We start from the raw sequence: 24,573 nt of genomic DNA, 5'->3' as shown, positions 1-24,573 counted from the left end.
TTTATGAAATTTGTTTTGAGTAAATTAAATCTTTAATCACACTCTGGAATCTAGTCACATAACTGCATTTTACAGTGCCTTAAAATGTCCTCCCAACCCATTCCCTATTACTCTGTCAGCATTGCCAACGTGAAGTGAGGCAATTGCTTTCTCTGGAATAGCCAGACATTTAATATAGAATCTCAAAAGAGTCAAGTTAATTTTCTTTCCTTCTTAGTCCTTGATAAAAGTCAAGCTTTTATTACTTCGTTTCCCTCTCATATATTGGTTCAATGGTTAAAAAGAATTTCACCAACATCTTGATCATCATCTAGCAGGACACAGTATGCAGGATGTACTCACTTAAGTAGCAGGATATAGCAACTATTGTTGCATGTTCCACTGTACCTTATAATAATTATATTCATTCAGAACTGGCTGCCTCAGTTAATGTGTGGTTTTGATACAGCAAATATGTACTGTGCCAATACAGAGCACACTTTAAAGCCCCACCCTGAAGGGCATGCCATAACAAAAGCTATTTCACAGAAAGGTCGCTTCCCCTCTTGGTTCATTTCCTATATCAAACAATCAATGGTTTAATATATAACCATAATTAAGGCTACATTTTATCCAATCCCTCTTCTCCATGCAGTAATTTCTTGCTGATTAGCTAAGGCACGCTCACTTAGCTATTTACTCAAATAATACCATCCTCTAAGTGTTACTTATTAAAGCTGTTACAGGCAACAGTTTTCTGATATTTATATACTGCACTTTCATTTTGCTTAGCTATAGTATAAAATTCAATACCACTTACCATCTGGGGAAATGACCTTTAATTAAAAAAAATAGAGATTACATTTTTAACCCTTGCAAAATCTGACTTTAGACAGCTATTAAATGCTTCCAAGGAAATACAGCATTGGAATTCCTCTACATCGTCCTTTCAGGATGTGCTACTTGCCATATTTGCCCATGGTAAAACCTGCCTTCAGCTACACAAGTCACAACACATTTTTTCCCATGCTAGTGCCTGATTTCCTGTCCATAAGCACTGTGTGGGGTGTTTACTAAAGCAAAACCTCAACTCTGTTACATTTAGTGCAGTTGCAATTGTCTTTTTTCCTCTGGGGCTGCCCTGCTGTCCTGTTCTTCAGCTGTTGGAAGCATTGACTCAGAAGTTTGGCTCCACTATTATTGGGTGTCCTTAGTTTCTGCCAATTCTGAGAGTTGTAGCACTGCACACTGCAATCCATACCAAGGTAAGGGAAGTTTGCAAATCTCTTCCCAGCAGTCATTGTCTATATCATAACCCACCACATCTTGGGTTGGCACCTCCTGGGAGTCTTGCCATTTCTTTCCCCCAATGAGAAGTGCTGTTTCCTCTACCACAGCCAGACCATAGCAAAATCGGTCATAGACCAATGGCCTTAAGCGAGTCCACTGGTTTGGGGCAGGGTCATACCTTTCTATTTCAGAGAATGGTTCATACAGTCCTAAAAATGTGAAGATGGCCTCTCTGATCGTTGCCATCTGATGTCCAAATCGAGCAATGCTCATGGAGGCTTGCTTTCTCCACTGTCCTTCCAAGCTGCTCAAAGAGAACACATCCTTACTTGTGTTGGTTTGATCTGTGTATTTGCCACCTGAGATGTAGATCATGTTCTTGCAAACTGTACTGGCATGGCCATGCATCTTGCATGGCAATTCTGTAGCCTTTGTCCATCTGTCTCTGCTAATGTTGTAGACTTCAACAGATGAATGCAGTGCTCCGGTCTCGCCTCTCCCACCAATTGCAAAGATCTTGTTGTCTAGGATGCAACAAGAAAATTGGCATCTCTTTTCAAGCATTTCTGTAATTTGGGTCCACTTGTTAAATCTTGGGTCATAACGATGGACCTTGTTTGTAACTGACAAGCTGGTGCTTTTCATGTCACTTTGCAAATCTGCTGTTTCCCCACCAAGCACATACAGGTAGTTTCCAATCACACACATGCAGTGATTCTGTACTCTGTCCTGCACCTGCGTTAGAGTTCTCCATTTGTGATTGTAAACATCAAAGGCCATCACATCGTTGACCAGTCCCTCATTGGAAGTCCCTCCTCCTAGCAGGATGATGCGCGTTTGCTGGTTTCTCAGGGTGCTATACTTATCCTGCAGGATGGGCTGCTTAAAAACTAGCGAATGATAGTTTATTGCTTTTATGATCAAGCATTTAATCGGTGTCGTGAGAGACACTTCTGACTGAGTGTAGACTTTTCTCAGATCTTCCACTGGGATGAGACCAAATCTTATATGTTCTAATAGGTTGCTTCTGTGAATCAACCTGGATTTATCATGCTTCAGCCAGATGAGCACTAGATTCAGGAGGCAGGATTCGTTCACCATAGGGACGTCAGGGGATTCTACCACTGCCATCAACGATCTGAAGTTCAGTAAGAGCAGCTCCATGAAATGCAAATCCAAAAGTTTCCAGAGATTACTGATGATGTATTTTTCTGTCGCCGACAAGGCATCTGGAAGATAGAACTTGGTGGCAATGTTGGCAGAAAAACAGCAATTTTCCAGGGTCAGGTTGTTAACCAAGTACTGATTGCACAGGCCAATAGCCTCAGTCACTTGCAAGTAACTGGCAGCTTCCAGGGTGTCCTCCAGATTCTCAAAAGAAAGGGGCAACCAGGAGGTATAAATGAAATCCAGGACATGCTGGAGACCGGTGGGTGAGATGACTTGTAGGTGAATGACACTGGCTTTGGATTCTTTTGTGTAGCTTTTGAACATAGCTCTGAAATAATCACTGGAGCAGGCCAGCAGGGACTTGTGTGCAGGAAACTCATTTTCCTTCACCTTCAGTAAAATATCACACATCAAGCCTTCGGCTCTAAGCGTTTGGTACTGGGAGAGCACAGTACTGCAGTGTGCTTTGCAATAGGCCAGGAAGTAACTCATGGTGCATAATACGATGCTTTAAGCTAATTTATTAAAATTAATATGCACTGACCATTTAGAACAGTTGCACAAATCAACTTGTAGGTCCCTTTGTAAGAATGCCCATCAGAGCCTCCATCTATTCAAGAAAAGCCCAACCGAGAAAATCAGGCCCTCTGAGCCTAGCGGGCTAGCTTAGTACATTTGCAGTGAATTAAACGCATTCATTCAATGAGAAAACAGCTGAACTTAGTATCAGCCTTGGGATGCTTACTTTTCTTGCTTCCATTTCATGCAGAAGGATGGAAAGTCCACAGTTGCAGGGAGCTACTGCTTGGCTGGCCATCATGTGACGGATGTGGGAGCTAGATGACAGTCTTTAGACATGGAATTTTGCGTCGGCTCAGACGTCTCTCTCGCTCCTTCTTTCCCTGCAGGCTAATCAAAGAGCTCGTCTGCGGCTGACAGTGCATGCCGTTGAGCAGAAACAGATGAGGGGGGGAAGTGATGAGAACGTTTGCCGTTGCTTTTTCTGTCTGAGCCTTGTTTGTATTTCAAACTTAGATAAGTTTAGATCTCACTGACCGTGGGACAACAGACCACTTTTGGTGATCTTCTCTCACTATGTTAGGAAGTCTGGGCTGAAGATCAAATCAGCACCCAGGGAGTAGAGCAAAAGGGATTTCTGAGCATATAAATCTTGTGCCTGGAGGCAGAAAGAGAGGCAAAATTCCATGATTAGTCACTGGTTTAATTTGACATGCATTTCTGAGCCCTTTGGTTTAAATGGTATCACCATAACTCACACCTACCAGAATAGAATGCAAACACAAGCTCCGTGTCATAGCTGTCCAAGAGTTGAACTGAGCCGGGGATGGGGAGAAGGATAGGGAGGGGGAAGAATCTAGTAGTTTTATGAACAGCCTGAGCCGAAGCATCTGTCATTGAATGACCTGAATGGAAATCACGAGAGTAACACATTTGTATAAAGTGGTGACAAAAATAGATCCCATGTTATGTCATAGTAAACTGAACTCTGTTTATAGAGGAGAGAGAATTGGCATCTGTTACCAGCTAGAAACAAATCCCTGAACTTCTGTGGATAGTCCATAGCTGACTATATTAGCTTTTCCACTTTGAGTTTGTTCTAATTAAGTACAAATAAAGGAGGATTATTTGATTTCTCACCTACGCCTTCTGGGATCTAATTCCCACCAGGGAAAGAAGGTGTGGATGGGCTACATATCTTGGTCTCTTGAGGCTTTAGCTTTATTTGAGTAGCCCTGGGTGCAGGCTCTGAAATGCCGTAATCTGACAACAATCAGGAGTTTCCTTTTGACACCCTTCCTTCCAAACACTCAAGGCTTGCAAAGTGACAGAGTTGATAAAATGCTAGAGCATCCTGCTGCATTGTGGACCAACAGACTCTGGGGCAGGGGCAAAGTCCTGCAGTTGTCCTTTGCTGTCATCCACAGGTAAAGTTTCTCAGCATTCGAGTGGCTACGTAATATAATTTTTATTCATCCTCTGTACACTGATAGAATTTCACAGCTGATTGGAGTGTTTTTTTCTAGGAGCGTTTGTTTTCACAGTGTTACTTTACTGCTAAGTAAAACCTCAGTAATAGGGATGAAGATGATTACCGGCTGCAGTAGATAAAACAGGCTGAGTGACTTGCTCACGCATCAGAATTATACAGTGTGTCCAACTCTGACTTTTCATTGCTATAGCATTTTAGAAATGATTTTTCTGCATAGACCCACTTTCTGTTTATATTAGAGACCATAAATCAGGGTCTTATTGAAATAATAATCTGTTTTGGTAACTAGATGAAACTCACACAGACTGGTCAGGGGGTGAGAAAGAGACATTTTTTCTTATATAAGCTTCCTGTTTCCCTAGGAGGAAATTTGAAAACATTTAAGAGGAAATGAAGCAATATTCCGTGATTCAGGTCAAGCAATCTGATTGGCCTAAATTGTTCCATTTCTTTTTTGCACCAACTAAAGATAAAATGATTCCCCAGTACCATCAAACTTGTGCAGTCAGTCACCCTGTGGGTTCAGAGTGGATGTTAAATGCTACATTCCTCATTGTCATGGTGACACTTCCTTTGCTTTTGTTTTGTACATGATGTAGATGATACAAGGGTGCAATCAGACCCAGGCTGTTTAAAAGACTCTCGAAACTGTAGCTGATCCATTGTGTCACTGTAACCAGGAAAGGAGATGTGACTGCAGCTGAATGAAATGGGGCTTCTCTATACACAAAAGCTGCACTGGTTTAACTCAAATCAGTAACTGAGGCTTGGTCTACAGCCAGGGTTGCACCAGCTTAACTATCAGGGTAATGTTAACCTACTTAGTTAAACTGGTACAGCTTTCTGTGTTGACACTCTGATGTTAATGCAAGCTGGCTTATATTGGTTTACCTTACATTTTTAAATTAGAAGGGTAGTAGTACCTACTGTAAATATATAGTGTAAATTATAGATGCAGGCTAAACTGATGTACGCCAATTTTAAACTGATATGTGTCCACACACAGAGTTGTGCTGATTTCACTAAATCTATTTAACATCATACCTACAACTGGTGTAACTGCGTATAGACAAACTCTGACTTAAGCTAAATTGATATATGCCAATTGTAAATGTATTGAAATGTGTCCACATGGGTTTAACTAAACTGATTTAAAATCAATTTCAGCTAAACTGTTGCAATAGTTACATGCAGAGCAGCCCTCAGTTATGCCCATGTAAATCTGAAGTGAATGAAAGCAGAATTTGGTTCATTTTAATGGCCACTTAGCTGGTAGAAATATTTGTCCGGGGCATTTATTTGTCTGACTGGTCATTTAATTAATTACAGAAAGATCTAAACATTGGGGTGGTTTATTTTTTTAATGGGGAGTTGAAATAAAATTAAATCTTTCCCAAAGTGTGGTGTTATAAGAGCAATACCCTCATGCCAAACTGTAAAGTTTTTTGGTTGAATATAATGAGAAAGGTTATAATATATTTTTTTCAAAGTAAGGAACTTTTCTCACTGGTTGGTTGGTTGGCAGATCAAACCCAATGCTTTTACCTGAATCACTAGATAGCCTTTAAAGTTAGGTTAAAATTAATATTTCAATTACATATAATTCAGTGGTTTGAGCATTGGCCTGCTAAACCCAGGGTTGCGAGTTCAATCCTTGAGGGGGCCATTTAGGGAACTGGGTCAAAATCAGTACTTGGTCTTGCTAGTGAAGGCAGGGGGCTGGACTCGATGACCTTTCAGGGTCCCTTCCAGTTCTATGACATAGGTATATCTCCAGACTTGAGAAACCAAACTTTTTTTGTAAACTATATGCATCCATTAGATTTAGTGAAGCTACTTGGCAGAGACTTTTAGCATATTTTCTATCTAAAATGGAGATGGTCTGGAATAAAACCTCACAGTTCTATGGAAGTACCAAAAAGTCTTCAATACCGTGGAAATGCCAGATGAGAATGGGTTGTACAAAACAGATAAGAATGGGTTGTGTAAAACTTTTGGGCTTTCACTTTTGCAATTATTTTTTTCCATTGAAAAGCTGGGAAATATCATACATTGCAAAGCTTTGTCCAATAGCTTTCATCAAATAGCTTTAACAGACCACAAGTTAGCAAATATTTCTATTACCTTTATAAATGTTTCCATTATTTTTTAGGGAAAGGGCACAGAAAAGAGAAAAAACAGTGTACAAAGTTACACAATTAAAACTGGGATCATGAGTGACAAGTAGTTCACAGTAAAACAGTCATTACAAAGAGGTGCCATGGGCAGGATTTTAGCTACAAAATGTTACATAGGAAATCAGCATGTGGTGGGTATTACACTGACACTACAAAGAGATGTGAAGGAAAAAATATGCTGACTTTTGAGCTGCACAAAAGTGACATCATCACTTTAAGCAAATCTCTTTTAGTTGCTGATCGAGCTTGTGAAGTTATTTCTCATATTCTTCCCCCTCCTCTTCTCTTTTTCAGGTGCTCTTTTGTTTGTCTCCCAGGAGGACACATTTAATTAGCATGTTTATTGCTCCCTCAATGGATTAAATATGTGTTTCTCATTGAATAAAAAGCAGGTTGGGAAAGTTTTTAAACGGGGTTTACATGTCAGAGTGATTGCTGTGGGATGGGCATCAAGGCCAGCTCCAGGCACCAGCGCAGGAAGCAGGCGCTTGGGGCGGCCAATGGAAAGGAGTGGCACATCGGGTCTTCGGCAGCAATTCGGCGGTGGGTCCGAATGCAACATTATTAATCAGACTGAATCTGTTACCATTTCAGGTAGCAAGTGTCTGATATGAACTCACAACTGCTGACGTGGAAATGGGAAGTTTTTAAGAATTCCTGGAATTACATACATCATCATCTTCATGTTGTTCTTTAAATCCATAACAAAAGCTTAGTTGCCCTGGGAGTGAGTAGTGGAGTGAGAATGCACAGCTGTGCTGTACATATTTAATGTACAAACACACATGCAGGTTTGAATAATTTTAGGCAGTGATGTCACTGGTAAGGAAATAGAACATAATTTTATAGACTGGGTGAAACCCACTGAAATGAATGGTGGAGAAGCTTGCGAGGAAGAATGAATGATGTGCAAGGCAATCCTCGCAAGTAAAGAGATTATTTTTTTAATGCTGCATGACTAAATAAGATTAGGCTTGATTGTGGCAAAGGCACTCGTGATGTGCATTGTATACAGGGCCAGTCTGCCTGGGTTCGTTGCCAAGTGCATGGCTAGCAATCCTCACTGATAGTTTGTCAAGCACAGAACAGAGATTAGAAACAGTTTGTATGGATAACTGGTCAGAGACTTGGTGCTGGAGGCTCGGCTCACCTGGAAGGAAGCCAGACATTGTCCCTCCGCACAGGGAGCAGACAGTCACTATCTCCCACAATTGGGAGAAAGAATCATTTTTGCTTAATGTTTACTTTCTGTTTTTGACTGTGACAGATACAGCACTTTCCTGCAATATCCTTGGCAGACCATATGATATTAAATGTATGTATTATTGTGGGCTGGGATTGTATGTAACCTCTCTAGGAGGGAGATGTGACAGATGTGAGACCTGGAAGTTGAAAAGGCTATATTGACAATGAGCTAGACAAATATGGACTGTTGGGACAGTAAGTGTTAAGTGGATTTTCTGGGGAATCCCTAGAGAGAAGTTAATGCAAATTCCCCAACTGCTGTTATGCAAAAACCCAGCCTTTTGAAGCTATGCACAAGGCAGCGAGGGTGACCACCTCACTCCTGGTGTGATCCAGATGGGAAATTTGCACAGGCTCACCCTGCTTGCAGAGGTGAATCAAACCTATTTTTCTTCAGTAGGAACCAGATCAGTCCCTGAGAGATTACTGTCACAGCTCAGGGAAACTGCACCTGTATTTCCCCTCAGTGGCTCAACTCTCAGGCTTTCAGCTTTCTAGGCTGTAGACCCACCCCTCTCTCCTTTCTGACTGGGGTATTTCCAGGCTGAACAGTATCCTGCATTGACTGTGTTGTTCCTAACAAAAGATAGTGTGTCTCAACAAGCCTGCTTGCTTCTCCCCTCAGAAATGGTTCATGGTGTAATTGCCAACCATTATAAATTACCACACAGCACTTCCTATGCAAGCCTATTGCATTCCTTACCTAAAAGTACTACAGTGAAAACATATTAAAAACAATAAAAGAGCCTACACACATGCTAATAAGCTTACACGATACCACCCCAACTATCTCCAACATGGGCTTTGGCAGGTGAGTCCTTCAAAACCCCCAGAGGGGTCTCTTTTGCGTCACAAGTTCATAACAGCCCTAGCTCAGAACCAGCACTCAGTTTTATGGGCCTCAGTAAGAACATAGGAGCAGCCATACTTGGTCAGACCACTGGACCATCTAGCCCAGGATTCCTATCTTCTGACAGTAGCCAGTGCCAGGTGCTTCAGAGGAAATGAAGAGAACACGGCAATATTGAGTAAGCCATCCTCTGTTATCCAGTTCCAGCTTCTGGCAGGTGGAATTTAGGAACAGCTGGAGCATGGGGTTGCATCCCTGACCACCTTGGCTAACAGCCATTGATGGACCTAACCTCCATTAACTTATCTCATTCTTTTTTAAATCCAGTTTTACTTTTGGCCTTCACAACATCCCTTGGCATTGACCTGCTTTGCCAACGTGATCAATTTTAGCTGTTTTGGGTTACAATTCACATTAGTCTTGAACCCAGGGGTAATGAAATGTTGCCACCCATATTGTATGACTCCAGGGCAGAAGAACTGTACTTAATATGCCCTAATTGAGGGGGTCTCTTTAATTTACCTCACTTGCTGAGCAGAGTAGAGTTGCCAAATCCAAGTGAAAGGGGTGAGGGCAGGTGTTTCTGTCTGGTGGTGTGAACTCCGATTAAAGAGTCCTAGATACCATTGGCCCCTTGTAGAGTCCTTGTTTCTGTTCAGTGATTGCTAGAGCTGTAGTCACCGACGAGCAGGTCTAGGGGGCTGGACCATTGACCTGGCATAGGGACAATGTGGCAGCAAAAGACAATGCGGAGGGGGCAGCAGCAGTGAGGTGCCCACTACCCACTGAAATCACTAAGCTCTGGGCCAAGTGGTGGAACCTCAGAACACAGGACTGCAGCTTGCGGCAAAGGCAGCAGCAACAGCAGCGGAGATAACAAAAGCAGCAAGAAGTGGTGAGCAGCAGAGGCATTGCTTGCCCCCTTTCTTCCCCCCATTTAGGGGTGGGAGGTGAACCCACGTGGATGCATGCCTGTATTCTGGGACTTTGCTGACTTTGGACAAGCAACTGTGAGGGGTGTGCAGCAGAGGGAAAGGAGAGTGGTGCATTAAAGGAACATTCGTTCATCGGACTTTCACTCTGTGAGGTGGGAAATTGAGGCAAGGGACCACTGCTTTTGTTAGGCCTTTCCTCACACCACAGGGACAAAATGGCAGACAAGCAGGGGAAAGCAAAGGGCAGAATGCCCTGCTAACAGTGCAAGCTCGCTGAGAAGGCAAGCCATATCAAAATACCTGAAAACTAACTAGCTTTCATTAGCTGTTAAGACTGCCTGATCTGCTCATGAGTCTGCAGCTGACCCATCTCCTGAGGGCTCCTATTCACCCTCAGCAGAGCACATTGACTTGCTCTCCATTAAACTGATGGCTGTTGAACTCTCTGGGCCCCCTCCAGCCTCTTCAAGCTGCCACACAGTTGGATTTGGCCTGGATTCCTCTTAAGTATTAAAAATAATCCTTTTGTCAGCAAGAAAGTGGGTTGGTATTCTTCAGCAGGACGCCATGCCCTTTCCAGACATTTCAGAGCCCTCTGTGAGAAGTCAGTTAGGTTTAATTCCTCCCTTTCCTCATCCTATTCACCCCATGGAACAGAGGGGCAGCATAGAGCCCTTCTGCTGTTTTTATGATGTCCCAAGAACCCCTGATGCAGGTGGTAATCATCAGCAACTATTGCCACTGTTTTTTTTGCCTCCTTCTTGCCCCTGCAATATGAGAGAGGTGGAGCTAGATGAAGATTTCAGCCAAATGGAGGTACTGTACAAGAGTGAAAAGCTGGTGTAAGGAAGATCAGAATCAAGCCCAATGTGTCTGCCTTAGATAGCTTACAGACTAAATTAAGGCTTGACATCACAAGGAATAGTATCATTAGTCTTGTAGGGAGGAAGAGAGAGCACCGGAGACAGCAATAAGATCATGCAGTTGCTTTGGTTGGTACTGTGAGCATTTTGACACTCAAGCAATTTTTGCTGATGATACTATTACTAAAGGGGGGAAGACCATGTTTTTCGAACCCTTGAGCCTCACAGCCTGTGAAATCTAGATCTCCCTCACCTCTTAGTAACAGGAATAAAAATTAACAAAATTATGTTTCCTCTGACCAGGTTTTTAATCTGCACAATGGAAAGTAAAGAAATAATTTTGTACTTTCAATCTGTCACTATTAGTGGAGTTTCACTGCATCTTAGTTCAGCATAAGGGGGTTCCACTGAGTAAGCTAAATCAAACATTGTAGAGAAAGATTACAATAAATTTGTTCTCCCCCACATCTCAACACCACAAAAGTAACCCTGGCTCTTTTCTAGAGATGAGTAATTACATCTTCTTGTAAACAAAAAAGGAAGCATTAAGATCCAGCTACAGCCCTGCAAATCTGTGGATATCCGCTTCATATCCACGGACCATGTTTTCGGATCGGATGCGGATACAAAATTTGTATCTGCACAGGACTCTAGATCCAGCAGGTGGCTTGAAATGACCATTTCTGTGGCTTCCCTCTGCTCCATTCTTCTACCAAATAGCAATATTTGAAAAGTAGTAGTTGAAGGATTTAAACAGATCTTGTATCCTGGACCTGAACCTTATATTAGTGGGTAGTGGCACTGGTTGTGAAATTGGCAATGGAAAGGTACAGACAGAAATGATATATTTATGCCACTCGCTGCCTACCCTCCCAAAATGTGTCAGTCTGCCTTTGACTAAGATAAGGTGCAATATCTGTTCAACATTTGATACAACATCTTTCAGGGGTTTACATTCTGCATTTTCAGGGGAATGGAGTAGCTCTTAACTTGAGTTAGTTCTTTCCCCACATCATTCAGGAAATACCTGCATGCTCAGAGTTTCCTAATATTGGGGCATAACCTCAGTCTGTTGATTTCATTGGCGCTACATTGATTTATGCCAGCTGAGGATCTGTTCTAGTATCTTTTAGAACTGTATAGAGCAACTTGGGTAGATGGAGGTCAGCAGCTCCTTTCTGGGGAAGTGAACAGCATGGAATCAGGGGCTGCAACACCTGGACTGGCATTTGGAATTTGGAGCCCCTGGAATTTGCAGTTATCTGATGTGACTTCCTTTCAATCTTTTCCTCCCTCCTATCGGTAAAGCTCCCCAACTTCTCCGCCAACCCTCCTTTTCTGTCTAGGTATAGGTTTGTCTTGCCATCTTTCTTGGGGTTTTATACTGCCACCCATCACTGGAGTATCTGAGCTCTTTCCACATAAAATTAATAGCTACAGTGAAGTCCTTAGTGTACTGCACAGAGTCTCTGGTACTTCTCCTTTTCACGGTCAAACGTCTGCATGGAATAGAGGTTTTGGTTTAGGGTTTTTTTTTTTTTAATATATTAATTTCCTCCTTTTTTTTTTTGATTGGTTGAGGTTTACAGGTAGAAAGGGGTAGCAGTATAGTGAGTGTCATTCTTATTATGGAAAGGCTTTTTCAAAGAGGAAAGTTTTGCTGCATTTCCTAAAGCTGGTCAGACAGTGATGATAGAATCATAGAATTGTAGGACTGGAAAGGACATCTAGTCCAGTCCCCTGCACTCACGGCAGGAGTAAGTATTATCTAGTTTTAGACCATCTCTGACAGGTGTTTGTCTAACCTGGTCTTAAAAATCTCCAATGATGGAGATTCCACAACCTCCCTAGGGAATTTATTCCAGTGCTTAACCACCCTGACAGTTAGGAAGTTTTTCCCAATGTCCAACCTAACCTGCCCCATTGCTTCTTGTCCTATTATTGGTTATTAATGGTTCCCAATCCTGCTGGAAAGGTATAACAAGTGGGGTTCCACAGGGGTCTGTTTTGGGACCGGCTCTGTTCAATATCTTCATCAACAACTTAGATATTGGCATAGAAAGTACGCTTATTAAGTTTGCAGATTATACCAAACTGGGAGGGATTGCAACTGCTTTGGAGGATAGGGTCATAATTCAAAATTATCTGGACAAATTGGAGAAATGGTCTGAGGTAAACAGGATGAAGTTTGCATTTGTCTTTGTTAAAGTGATCCACTTAGGAAGGAACAATCAGTTTCACACATGCAGACTGGGAAGAGACTGTCTAGGAAGGAGTACATCAGAAAGGGATCTAGGAGTTATAGTGGACCACAAGCTAAATATGAGTCAACAGTGTGATGCTGTTGCAAAAAAAGCAAACATGATTCTGGGATGCATTGACAGGTGTGTTGTGAGCAAGACACAAGAAGTCATTCTTCCGCTCTACTCTGCACTGGTTAGGCCTCAACTGGAGTATTGTGTCCAGTTCCGGGCACCGCATTTCAAGAAAGATGTGGAGAAATTGGAGAGGATCCAGAGAAGAGCAACAAGAATGATTAAAGGTCTTGAGAACATGACCTCTGAAGGAAGGCTGAAAGAATTGGGTTTGTTTAGTTTGGAAAAGAGAAGACTGAGAGGGGATATGATAGCAGTTTTCAGGTATCTAAAAGGGTGTCATAAGGAGGAGGGAGAAAACTTGTTCACCTTAGCCTCTAAGGATAGAACAAGAAGCAATGGGCTTAAACTGCAGCAAGGGAGGTTCAGGTTGGACATTAGGAAAAAGTTCCTAACTGTCAGGGTGGATAAACACTGGAATAAATTGCCTAGGGAGGTTGTGGAATCTCCATCTCTGGAGATATTTAAGAGTAGGTTAGATAAATGTCTATCAGGGATGGTCTAGACAGTGTTTGGTCCTGCCATGAGGGCAGGGGACTGGACTGGATGACCTCTCAAGGTCCCTTCCAGTCCTAGAATCTATGAATCTATCCTCAGAGATTAATAAGAACAATTTTTCTCCCTCCTCCTTGTAACAACCTTTTACGTACTTGAAAACTGTTATGTCCCCTCTCAGTCTTCTCTTTTCCAGACTAAACAAATCCAGTTTTTTCAATCTTCCCTCATAGGTCATGTTTTCTAGACCTTTAATCTTTTTTGTTACTCTTCTCTGGACTCTCTCCAATTTGTGCACATCTTTCCTGAAATGTGGCGCCCAGAACTGGACACAATACTCCAATTGAGGCCTAATCAGCATGGAGTAGGGCAGAAGAATTACTTCTTGTGTCTCCTGCTAATACATCCCAGAACGATGTTTGCTTTTTTTGCAACAGTGTTACACTGTTGACTCATATTTAGCTTGTGATCCACTTTGACACCCAGATCCCTTCTGCGGTACTCCCTCATTCCTAGGCAGTCATTTCCCATTTTGTATGTGTGCACTTGATTGTTCTTTCCTAAGTGGAGAGTACTTTGCATTTGTCCTTATTGAATTTCATCCTATTTACTTCAGACCATTTCTCCAGTTTGTCCAGATCATTGTGAATTGTAATAGTATCTTCCAAAGCACTCGCAACCCATCCCAGCTTGATAGCACGGACAAACTTTATAAGTGTACTCTCAGTGCTATTATCTAAATTATTGATGAAAATATTGAACAGACTTGGACCCAGGACTGATCCCTGCGGGACCCCACTTGTTATGCCCTTCCAGCTTGATTGTGAACCACTGATAACTACTCTCTGGGAATGGTTTTCCAACCATTTATGCACCCACCTTATAATAGCTCCATGTAGGCTGCATTTCCCTAGTTTGCTTATGAGAAGATCATGCAAGACAGTATCAAAAGCCTTACTAGAGTCAAGATCTACCACATCTATTGCTTCCTCCTTATCCACAAGGCTTGTTATCCTGTCAAAGAAAGCTTGACAAATCTATGCTGACTGTTACTTATCACCTTATTATCTTGTAGATGTCTGCAAATGAATTGATTATTTGCTCCATTATCTTTCTGGGTACTGAAATTAAGCTGACTGGTCTGTAATTCCCCAGTTTGTCCTTATTCTCCTTTTTTATAGATTTACCCTCTTCCAATCCCCTGGAATCCCTCCTGTCTTCCTTGACTTTCCAAAGATAATCACTAATGGCTCAGCTATCTCCTTAGTCAGCTCCTTGAGTATTCTAGGGTGTATTTTATCAGGCCCTGGCAACTTGAAGACATCAAACTTGTCTAAGTAATTTTTAACTTGTTCTTTCCCTATTTTAGCCTCAGATCCTACGTGATTTTCACTGCTGTTCACTATGTTAGACGTCCAATCACTACTAAACTTTTTGGTGCTTGGTGCTATCTGGCCATCCAAGTATAGCAGCCAAACAAGGGCCTGCGGCTTCACACCACTTTGCCAAATTGGGGGCTTCTGTGGAAGGTGAACACAATGTCTTGGCCAGTTCTTTGAAGCATTTCCCCTTTCTGACAAGCTTCATTTCAGTCTGGCCTGGGTTTAGCTTGAGCCAGCTGCTATTTTTCCAATAATTGATTTTTTTTTTGGTCATTTGGCTCTAACGGCTTAAGTGGGACATGGTTACTTGTATGAAACCTCTGCACTAGGGTAAATTTTACCTCAGAGAAAATAATCCTTTCTTCCTAAAATATAATATGTGGAAATGGTAGGACTCATATTCAGTTTTTTCATATTCATATTTTCCTTTGATTTTTTTCCTCTTCCTTTTTGACACTCCCCGCCCAATATATCTGTTCCCCGAAATGCTGTGTGTGAATTTGTGCATTAAGTTACAATGTTGGGATAGGCCCCAAATCAGGAAAGCTCTCAAGCATATGCTTAACATTAAGCATGTGCTTAAGTCCTACTGATGTGCTTAAATGCTTTCCTGAAGAGGGAGACTTTCCTGAATTGAAGTCTTAAATAGGACAAACCTGGTTTGCATACTGAGATTTGGTACTTTTGAGACACCACGGTTGCCCTGTTTTGAAAATTTGCCCAGCATGTCAGTAATTTGAAAAGGTACAGACCAAAGAGATGAATGTATGTCTATTGCCTCTGTTCACAGGAAAAGTGATTGAAAATTCATTGCCTAACATTATTGCTGTTTAAAGAGCTACTCCCTGGGGATATCTCAGCTTCGGCATTTTTGCTGAGATCAATATACAAGAATGCATGTTTAAGAATTCATGGCTACAGTATAAAAATATATTTCAACAGTGCTGAGGTTAGAATATTTTTTGCTGCTTGCACATAAAAGGAAAATAGGTTAAGTGGTGTTTTGTTCTCTTTGTTGAAAGCTTAAGAATATAAACATTCCTGTTCTTGATGTTAGTAGTTCACATTCTTGAAGGCCAATTGCTTTCATTTCTCTTCTGCGCTAGTGAGAGACTATGGAAAATTCCAGGTGATCCAGTAAATAAGCAGGAGCTAAAAGGCCAGATTCTCATCCCCCGGTACCATCCCTTTGGCTATGTCTACACTTCAGGCTGGAGTTGTAATTCCCAGACCCTTGCTAGCTCTGAACCAGCTAGCACACTAAAAATATAGAGTATAGCCCCTGCAGAGCAAGTGGTGGTGGGAGGGGCTAGCCATCCTGAATACGTACTGTGACAGACCCAGACCAGTGGTACAGGAATCTGGTAGAAGGCAAATATACTGGCCACTGGATGAATAGTTTTCTGTTCCCTGAATGACCAGAGCAGGGGCTGCCCTAGAGCAATCAGGAACCTGCTAGAACCAATTAAGACAGGCAAGCTGATTAGATACCTGGAGCCAATTAAGAGCAGGCAGGCTAATCAGTGCACCTGGTTTAAAAAGGACCTCCCATCAGTTAGTGGAGGGGGCGCAAGGAGTGAGAAGCTGTACTGCTGGAGGACTGAGGAGTACAAACGTGATCAGGCTTCAGAAGGAAGATCCTGCAGTGAGGATAAAGAAGGTGCTGGGGGGTAGGCCACGGGGAAGTAGCCCAGGGAGTTGTAGCTGTAGCTGTCACACAGCTGATTCAGGAGACATTGTAGACAGCTGCTATCCACAGGGCCCTGGGCTGGAACCTGGTGTAGAGGGTGGGCCTGGGTTCCCCCCATCCCTCCCACTCCTGATCGGTCACAGGAGGAGTTGACCTGGTCTGTGAGAAACAACAGAGACTGTGGGGATTGTTCTCTGTTTCCCCCATGCTGGCCAGTGATGAGGTTAGCTGAGTGAATGGCAGGTTTGAGCCTCTAGCAGAAGCAGCCAAACTGAGGGCAGCCGAGAACCGCTGAGGAGAGCAAATCCGCCAAAAAGCTCAGGACCCACCCAGGCAGAGGAGGAACTTTGTCACAGTACCTAGTGACTTGGATAGGATCGTATTTGGGGCAGCCACCCTCTGCTGCTGCTCAGACCGCTGCAGCTACACTTCTATTTTTAGTGCACTTCTTCAAACAGAAGGAGGGTAGGAAATTGCCCCTCCAGCTGGAAGTGTAGACATACGCTTTGGCACAGCTTGAGTGATGCAAGGGGGCTGGATTCCGGCAACAGCTCCCTAGCATTGCCACTGAGTTATTGGGTTATATTGGACAACTTACTTACCTTCTCTATTTTTTCCCTTTGTAAAATAAACATAAGATCACCAACCTGCCTCAGAAAAACAAGTAGAGAATTACTGTAAGCGTACTTTGAGATCTTCAGATGAGGGCTTAATCCTGGTAGGTACCGAGTAACTCCTGACGGAGGTGTAGTTTTCCAAAATCCCATTGAGATCTCAGAAAAACAAGAGCAGTGGGAACAAGGGCACTCAGCTCCTGCAGGAAGTTCTGGGCGCTTTGCCGGATCAAGCCCTACCAGTGCAAATTCTTTATTATTATTATTATTTATTAAGTAGCTGCTCTAACCACTAGACCATAAGCACCATTACGTCACATGCCTGGTAACTAAAGCATAGAGACAGTGACTGAGGCTGAGTCTTCTTTAATGCACCCTTTTCTGTATATTAATATGATTTTCAGTACAAACTGTTCTGAACATTTCTCACTCAGAGTATTTTAAAGTCTACAGTCTACATAGTTCCAGTGTCCTGAATGGCACTACGCCAACGCGCACCAGCTGAGGAGGTGGCCTGTCATTTTTAGACCATTTATGTGGCTGCAGCACGTGTGTACTTCATTTGACTCACCTGCCAAATGGTGTAGGGAGCACGTTGATTTGCCTGTGTTCCGACATGCACATCACAGTCTTGTCAAGTGCGAGCATTTCCGTGGAGAATTCACATTTGTATCACAATAATTATATGAATTTGACACTGCCTCTGATTCCCCCAGCTGTGTGATAGGGACAGCCTTTCCCAGGGTCAGGCTCCTGACTTATGCAAGGCTCTCCCACTCGGTCTGTCCTGTTCAACTGCTCTGCTGTAAATATCAGAATGGAGAGCCGCATTCGTCAAAGAAGGGAATAAAGATGCTGATTCACCCACACATTTTAGAGACTGACTCACTGGTATTCAGGCATGCAGATAGCCTGCATATGCTTCCAGGTCACATGCGTATGTGACATTTAGAAGAGTTAGGTGACCTGAAGTGAGATTATCTATTGGATCTAAACTAGCTGCAGAAAATGGACTTGGAAGCTTTAATTTATCCTAATTAACCTTCAGTATTAAAAAAGAGTCTGAGTGCATGGCTGTGTATGGAGCAGGTGTGCAAGAAGTGCTAAGAACGCTGCCGGAACTGAAGGGGTTGTAAAGCTCTTTACAAACGGCACATTTGCTTTGACACTTCACTGTCGCAGAGACTACATCTGCACCGGGTGAGTCCCAGCTCTCAGACATACTCACTCTGGCTTTCATTGAGCTAGCATGCGAAAAATAGCTGTGTAACTCCAGTGGCACAGGCTAGCCATCCTGAATACGTACCCATGCAGTCCAGGAGGGTTTGTACTTGGGGTGGCTAGCGGTTGCAGCCTCTCACTGTTGCTCGTGCTACTGTGGCCTCACTACTATTTTTAACACAAGAGCTCATTGAGAGCTACGGTGAGTAGCTGGGAATCATGCCCCTAGTTCCAAGTGTAGCTGTAGCCAGAGAGATGTAACGTGTCTTTCATCCAGTAACGTATGTTGTTTTATTTTTTATATATATTAACAGTCGGCTCCAACTGAGGCATTGGAGATTTGTTCTTTTGAATCTGGAGATATTGTGTGTTCTCTATTAAGCTGCACCTTTCTGATTTTCCCCTCACCTCCCAAATTCTAAAAGTAGCCAACATGTGACGTACCAAGTGATACTATATTATTGCAGCAATGTTTTCCTGTAAAAATTCCACTAGGTGGTGTTTAAATTTCTGTTCAGGTTGGAGGTTATTTTAATTTCCCATCAGCTAAAAAGTAGAGGCTCCAGATTCATTTCAGCTATGCCAGGAGCCAGCTAGGAGAACTGTAAACTATCCACAGATGCTTCTATTGTATCTGGAGTAAATTTTTACTAAGACTTCAGCATCTAATTAGACAAACTTTGTTAAGAAATAAATTTACATTAAACAAGTAAGGTGGAGAAGGAAAGTTCAGACTCATTCCAACCATATGGGCAATAGAGTGACTATATACGCCACCTTTAGAAACCCAGTATTATCCTATGAGAATACGCTTCACTGGCTGAAACATAGCTTGAGGCCTGTTACTTAGAGATTACTGAGAGCTACAGGCTTTTTTTTACAAAATCTTCTTGTGTACAACAAAGACCATATCATCCACCCTAATTTTTCTGTTTACTCACTAGAAAATTAATATGAAACCAAGCCCATTCAAATCCAAGTACTCATAGTGTGTTTTAGTTTGATCACAGCTAAGATCTGAAGTTATATAACTATAGATATGTTCAACATTGTTTTAAATCATGCTTTTTTAAAAATCTTGTTACTTTTTAAAATTAAATAATAACTTCAAATTGCAAATTGTAATTTACTAAAATATAGCAACATATTGTCTTACGGTTCAAAATACGCCATCCTGACAAAACCACAGTGGAGGTAGCCTACCAAATGTGATTTACCAACAGCCTGTGAACTACACTGTTCTTAGCAGGGCCAGAATATTTTCACTTAAAGCTCTTTAATATTTCACTACTTGATTCTATGACTTACAATTAGTCACAAGTCTGCCTTAGGTTGTCTCAGGCAATGTCCACCAGAACGTTTGAGCAGCTTTGCTTACTTTGTAAATGGTTTTTGACTCCTTCTAAACAATAGGAAACAGACTTTTATCATGGTTTACTGGTCTTATCTCTAGCTCTTCCTTATTTCTCGTAAGATCTGTTTAGCCCAGTCACATGATTAGACCAAAAGAAAATGCTGCAGTGGATGCCTGTACGTGCAAAGGTGGTATCCTCCCATTTAGCATTAATGAGTTTCCCTTGTAACTTATCCACACATGAATGGTACCAGACAATTGATATTATTTTTAGGGGTAAGTCCAACATACACCACATGTGTGTAATTGCATATGTTCCACTAGTGTTTCCTATGTTATGCCTGGCAGGATACCAACTATGATATTATCATCTGTTTCCTTGTAGGGTGACCAGATGTCCTGATTTTATATGGACAGTCCCGATTTTTGGGTCTCTTTCTTATATAGGCTCCTATTACCCCCCCATCCCGATTTTTTACACTCGCTGTCTAGTCACCCTATTTCCTTGTGCTCCCCTCTCTGTCTGTTATAGACCACAAGTGGATACAGTCTTAGACTGTAAGCTCTTTAGAGTAGGAGCTTTTTATGTTTGTACAGAGCCTTGCTGTGACAGGGTATACCACGCCCTTTGAGGCTTCGTGGTTCTATCACATCCCGCCCCAGAAAAGAAGCAGTAAAGGTGGGTCCTCCAGGCCTGCCTAAAAAGACTGCAGGGAAGCAGCCAGTCAGAGCACAGCAGGCTCAGTTTAAAGGTGCTGCATGGCATGGGTTGAGCTAGTCAGTTGCTGGCTGGGACCAGAAGGGTGAAGAAGGACTAGAAGGCTGTGAACTCCACATAGGGTGACCAGATGTCCCAATTTTATAGGGACAGTCCCGATTTTTGGGTCTTTTTCTTATATAGGCTCCTATTACCCCCCACTCCCGTCCTGATTTTTCACACTTGCTGTCTGGTCACCCTAACTCCACAGCTAAAAAGGCTTGGGAGAGACCGTGCTCAGGCAGGGATAGGACTGGGAAGCTCTCCAAGTGCAGATGCCTGAGAGAAGACCCTGAGAAATCAGGACAGAGACTGAGAGACTCTCCAAGCAAGGAAGCCTGGGAAAGACCCTGCTCAAATAGCGAATGCACAGAGAGCCCAAGAAGGTGATGGGACAGAGTAGGAAGCAGCCCAGGGAAGGCAGCAGCATCTATTAAAGGGAGGCAGTATGAGACTGCTGTTTATAAGATCCCTGGGTTGGGACCCCGAGTAGTGGGTGGGCCCAGGTCCCCCCACCGGCCTAAGTGGCCTAAACCCCAAGAAGGGGCTAAGACTCAATAATAAAAGCCCAAGAAAGTGGCTAGAATTTAAACGGGCCCAGAGATGGGGCTGAAGACCCTGGAGAAGGCCAACCATTTGTTGGACTTTGTCACCCCGGAAAAGGTTCCTTCATGTGCTTTGACCATGTGTGAATTAACTAGAGGGCTAAGCCACTGAAGACCCACCTGACGAGGGCAACAGCTGACAAAAGGCACCAGGAAAAGGAGTGAGTGCACCCTTTCACACTTGCACAGTAGGGTCCTGGCCTCTAAGACTGGCTGCAATATAAATAATAAAACCTGAATAAATACTAGCACCCCAAAAGGTAGCTCTTTCATTCAGATTACACAGATGGCATAGTTAGGAGACTATCAAATCAGCTGATATGTATTCGACTTCTTTATAGTCAAGGATTAGACTTGCCAAGATTGTTGTATTAAATGTAATAAAGCTCATTTAAATTTGTCATGTAAAAGAAATGATCATTCTATCTAGACCCTACAAACTATGTGTGTTTGTGTTTGTATGCCGATCATCTGAATAGTTGTTACAACATATTTTGTTCAATGGCTGAGGACAAAAAGCCTCCTCCAGGAAGCGTTATGATCTTGGTGTTTCATTAACTGAATCCCTTGCTGCAGGTATAGCATAATGACTACGGTTAATTTCCTGAGGGAACCTTCCTCCACCATGTAGCCCCAGTAACTTCTCTGGAAAACACAACCAGGCTAGATCCTTTTTTGCCATTGGCAAGAAACCACAGTGCTTCTCTGGCTTTCATTATTCTATTTGAGCTTTCAGCAAGGGAGATTTAGGTTAGTAAAAATGTCTAACCATATGATAGATAAGCAAGAGACTAGGTTACCAAGGGAGGTGGTAGAATCCCCATCACTGTAGGTTTATAAGAACAGTTAGACAAATACCTGTCAGGGATGGTCTAGGTTTACTTGGTCCTGCCTCAGTGCAGGGGCTGGACTAGATGACTGCTTGAGGTCCCATCCAGCCCTACATTTCTATTATTCTACGACCTATACAGAGTTTAGTGATAACAATGCAATACCATCTCTGTCAGCCTCAGTTACCTCATGTCCACTTTGAGAACACAATGTCACACTGTGAGGTGCTGTGATCCTGTGTTCCAGGTTGCAACTCCCAGAGTGGAGAGCCAGGCCTAAGAGCTGGGACACAGGAGATGCCACTGCCCAGGGTGAGGGGAGGGTGGGCTCACTCTCCAAACCCCATCCCAGGCCTCCCCTCCTCACCGGGAATTTTTCAGGAATTTCATTTCATCCCCCTGGAGGCAGGACCTCCCCTCCCCACCCCTCCCCTCCCCCAGGGATGATAAAATGAAATAAAATAAAAATTCAAAAAAAAGTCATAGGGCTCTGCTTATAACTTTGTCAAAGTAAAAGCATTTGGGCTTAAGTTTCCCAGGCTGGGTGTCTGGTGTTGGCCTCAGATTGAAGTTTTTGGAAAATTTCAGCCATAATGGTTTAGCCATATCTGAAAATGGGGCTATGGAATAACATGTTGTTTTTCACGTTTTCAGAAATTCTGGTGATATTTTCTTTGAAAAGCTCCAGCATCCCCGTGCTTTGGAACAGGGTCTTGAAATTTAATAGGGGAGTGGCTTTTACATCACGGATGTGCCTTTTGCTGGCCTGTTGGTTGGGGGACGGAGAAGGGTTGGTGCCCAAGCCCAGCAGTACTGCCTACTGGTTATATTCTGTGCTGTGTTGCCCAGTGGTGGGGGGTCAGTGGCCGAGTCGCCCAGCAGTGACAATTCGTGGCTATGTCACCCAGGGGCGAATGTCTGTGGTCAGGGGCAGGAGAACCTGGACCTTCCCTGCTCACCAGGTTCCAACTCAGGGGCCAGTAAATAGTAGTTCACACTCTGTGGCCTCAGGGGGCCAGTACCCCTAGGCTTGCTCCATGGGCTACTTCCTACCCCAGCTTCTGTTCCTCTGTTGGTGCTGCTTGTTCGGTTCTGAGTCCTCTCTGGAGTCTTGTCTGGTAGCACTCCAGAGGGTCTTCCTCTCTCAGTCGCAACTTGTCTCATCGACCTCCATGGTTGGAGGGCCTGCAATGGACCAGCAGTGGGGCCTCAGTAGCTTCTCAGCAGGAGCCTACAACACACAACTGCTCTCCTTCTCTGAACACCCAGACTGAGATGAGCTGCTCCCTTTTGACCTCTGCCTCCACTATGAGCGTGCTCAGCAGGAGAGACAGAGTAGAGCTTTCTGAGCCCAGAGCCCAGAGCTGCTCTTTAGCCCTTATCTCACCAGTGTGGGGCTTGTAGCCAAATGTGACTGAATTATAAGTCTTTGAAATACCACAGTTTTCACATGCTCAGTAGAGACTTCTCAGTTTATAGCTGCTAAATTACTCCCCACGTTGTCCAGGGTGACAAGGGCTTTCCCTGCAATTGCAGCGCTGGGCCATTGTGGGCTATCCTGAGACTGGGCCTGGCAACCTGAATTGAGAGCAGTCTCTCCTGCGATCTCAGTGCCCCTCCTTCTGGCAGTGTGGAGAAGGAAGCTGCATGACTAGCATGCAGAAGGGATAAAAGCCAGATTTGTGCAGAGGGTAGATTGGTACAAGGTGACTGGGACTGGAGGATGGCGGAGGAAGAATGGCACTGGGAGTTGGGGGAAAGGCAGACTGAGAGCCTGAGGGAAAGGCAGACTGAGAGCCAGAGGGAGATTGGTACTGGGAACCAGGACAGCAATAGTAAAGGGAGACTGCAAGCCAGTAGCTATGGGTGAGACTGTGATTGGATGAGGAGCCAGGTAGGAAACTGGGACTAGCTGGGCAAGGAGACCAGAGGGTGAGGGGAAAGAGGTGAGTACATGATCACATAAGACCTCTGTCTCATTCAGTACACAGGATGGCCCTGTTCTGGTGACGAATCAGAGTTGTATAGTAAAAGAGGTTGTTCTCTGAAGGATCCCTGCTTCATTTGTTGCAGAAGTCGGAAGGTGTGCAGTGAATGAGGCAGGGAATTGCAGGAAGAAAAAGGATGGGCTCATGGTTAAGGAAGTTGAATACTACCCTGGAGAACTGCCACAGAGTTCTGATGTGATGCTCCTTTTCTGGATGCCTGGCTTGGGACTCTGAGTCTGACTTGCAGAAGTGCTGAGCTCTCACGGCTGCAACTGGGAGCTATGGTTTGAACATACTGTAATGCTAAGTAAAGAATCAGGTCTTCAGCATTTCAAATTGGGCACCAAAAATTAGTGGATACTTTTGACTTTAACTTCTCTGTGCCTCAGTTCCCATCTGTTAAATAGGGCTAATAGCCACTTAGCTCACATGGGTGTTGTGAAAATACATTTATTTTTGTTGGTGATACTATAGTCGGATACTATAATGAGGAGCTCCAGAGAAAAGCCCATGAGGAAATTATAATTCTGTCTTCAGCGCAACAAGACGAAAACAAAATATTTAATTATTTAGTGCACAGGATAGATATTGATCACTTAATTGAGGCCAGAGTCCTCTGGAAAAAAAATAGTATGTGATTGTGTAATTAAAACCTGTACCATAATGCATGTACACAGGCGGGCTGAATTAAGATTGCACAGGCAACCTTAATTCTGGCATGACCTAAATTTGCTGTGCATCT

At 43.2% G+C, this 24,573-nt stretch overlaps 1 protein-coding gene across 2 annotated transcripts; it reads right to left on the bottom strand.

The window, feature by feature from the left end:
* Positions 1–9: 9 nt before the first annotated feature.
* On the bottom strand, positions 10–18,029 carry KLHL34 (kelch like family member 34). Of its 2 annotated transcripts, XM_005281514.3 has the most exons (3): positions 17,648–18,029; positions 3,723–3,863; positions 10–3,616 (listed from the first exon to the last, which is right to left on the bottom strand). In XM_005281514.3, exon 3 carries the CDS (start codon positions 2,929–2,931, stop codon positions 1,177–1,179), a length of 1,755 nt encoding a protein of 584 aa, XP_005281571.1. In that variant the 5' UTR covers positions 2,932–3,616; positions 3,723–3,863; positions 17,648–18,029; the 3' UTR covers positions 10–1,176. The 2 variants fall into 2 exon arrangements, with proteins under 2 accessions (XP_005281571.1, XP_065435675.1); XM_065579603.1 differs by lacking the exon at positions 3,723–3,863.
* Positions 18,030–24,573: the final 6,544 nt, after the last annotated feature.

This window comes from Chrysemys picta, chromosome 1 (assembly GCF_011386835.1).
Source record: "Chrysemys picta bellii isolate R12L10 chromosome 1, ASM1138683v2, whole genome shotgun sequence".
NCBI lineage: Eukaryota > Metazoa > Chordata > Testudines > Emydidae > Chrysemys > Chrysemys picta.
The sequence above is the reverse complement of the archived record's forward strand: the minus strand, read 5'-3'. Positions and strand labels throughout refer to the sequence as shown.